Raw genomic sequence first — 1,291 nt, forward strand, 5'->3', positions numbered from 1 at the left:
GCCTCCAACTGATTTTCATTCAAGGAGAGCTACTCGAACCACACCTACCTTCCTCCTTCAGATTTGGACCTCCCCTGTCATCTGCCTCATTCATTCCCACCTACCTGGATAAAAGGCTACTGTCTCCTTTCTCTTCACATCCCAGAGCTGCTTCTCTTGCTCCAAAAACATCATCAGGTCTGGCTTTGAAAGAATGAGACCTGCTTATGAGGAAAAAGGAAAATGAGTATTGCTGTAGATTCTAACTTTCCATCAGGATTGTGTTCAGTACAGAAGAGAGGACATTGTAGAATTCTAGAAAATGGTTTCCCAAAAGCTGTTGCCCAACAGTCCCTTTAGAGCACACAGGAGGGGCGCCTGGGTGGCTCAGTCATTAAGTGTCTGCCTTCGGCTCGTTTATGATCCCAGGGTCCTGGGATCGAGCCCCGCATCGGGCTCCCTGCTCTGCGGGAAGCCTGCTTCTCCCTCTCCCCCTCCCCCTGCTTGTGTTGCTGCTCTCACTATCTGTCTCTGTCAAATAAATAAGTAACATCTTAAAACACACACACACACACACAGGAGGCATTTCCAATGTTCACATCCTAATCTCCACTTCCAAGTAGTAGACATAAGAACTGGAAATGTCAGTTTAAGATGTGAGCAGTACCCTTCTATGCCACTAAGTGTTTAGAATTGCCACTCATCTACAGAAGTGATGATGTTACTTTGAGGAAGGGGAAGCTAAGGCTGAAAAGGAAACACCATGAAGGTGTTTCACGACATCAGAAACCCCTACTTATTTCCCTTTCTGCCTGGATCTGAATTCCAGTCATTCAAAGAGGAATCTTCCAAGAGACAGTCTACACAGGAGGGAAGAAATCCCAGAGTGGGGTTTAGGAAATCTGGAAGGAGTCATCCTCACCCAGGAAGAGGAGGTGTCCGTAGTTCTCTAACATCACATCCCTGTACAATTCCCGCTGAGTGTGGTTCAGGCATCCCCACTCCTCCTGGGAGAATTCGATGGCCACATCCCTGAATGTCAGCAGTCCCTGCAATAAATACGACAGTTACCAAGTGGCCACTGGCAGAGTTCACAATGCTCCCTAAGATGAAAGAGGGTGTTAATGTCACAAGCTGGACCCAAGACCTGACCTTTCCTTCTCTGTGACGTGAGTGCGGAGTAAAAGAAAAACCTATGGGATGGAGGGCTGACGGACTGGAAAGTTTCGCTCCCAGAAGTCAACTCTATCAACTACACAGAGGTGAGCGCCCTCCTGGTCAGTGCAAACTGTTGGGATGTGGGAGCGGAGCC

The 1,291-nt window shown here is 48.2% G+C and overlaps 1 protein-coding gene across 1 annotated transcript; it reads right to left on the reverse strand.

Moving 5' to 3' along the window:
• Window positions 1-77: 77 nt before the first annotated feature.
• On the reverse strand, window positions 78-1,046 carry LOC145719077 (KRAB domain-containing protein 5-like; the record flags this gene model as incomplete). Its single annotated transcript, XM_081810601.1, has 2 exons — window positions 78-200; window positions 902-1,046. Coding segments are annotated over 2 exons (255 nt in total), but the record flags the coding sequence as incomplete, so codon positions are not given.
• Window positions 1,047-1,291: the final 245 nt, after the last annotated feature.

The sequence above is a fragment of the Leptonychotes weddellii genome, unplaced genomic scaffold (assembly GCF_054177405.1).
Source record: "Leptonychotes weddellii isolate Sample4059 unplaced genomic scaffold, ASM5417740v2 HiC_scaffold_29852, whole genome shotgun sequence".
In the NCBI taxonomy this organism is placed as follows: Eukaryota; Metazoa; Chordata; class Mammalia; order Carnivora; family Phocidae; genus Leptonychotes; species Leptonychotes weddellii.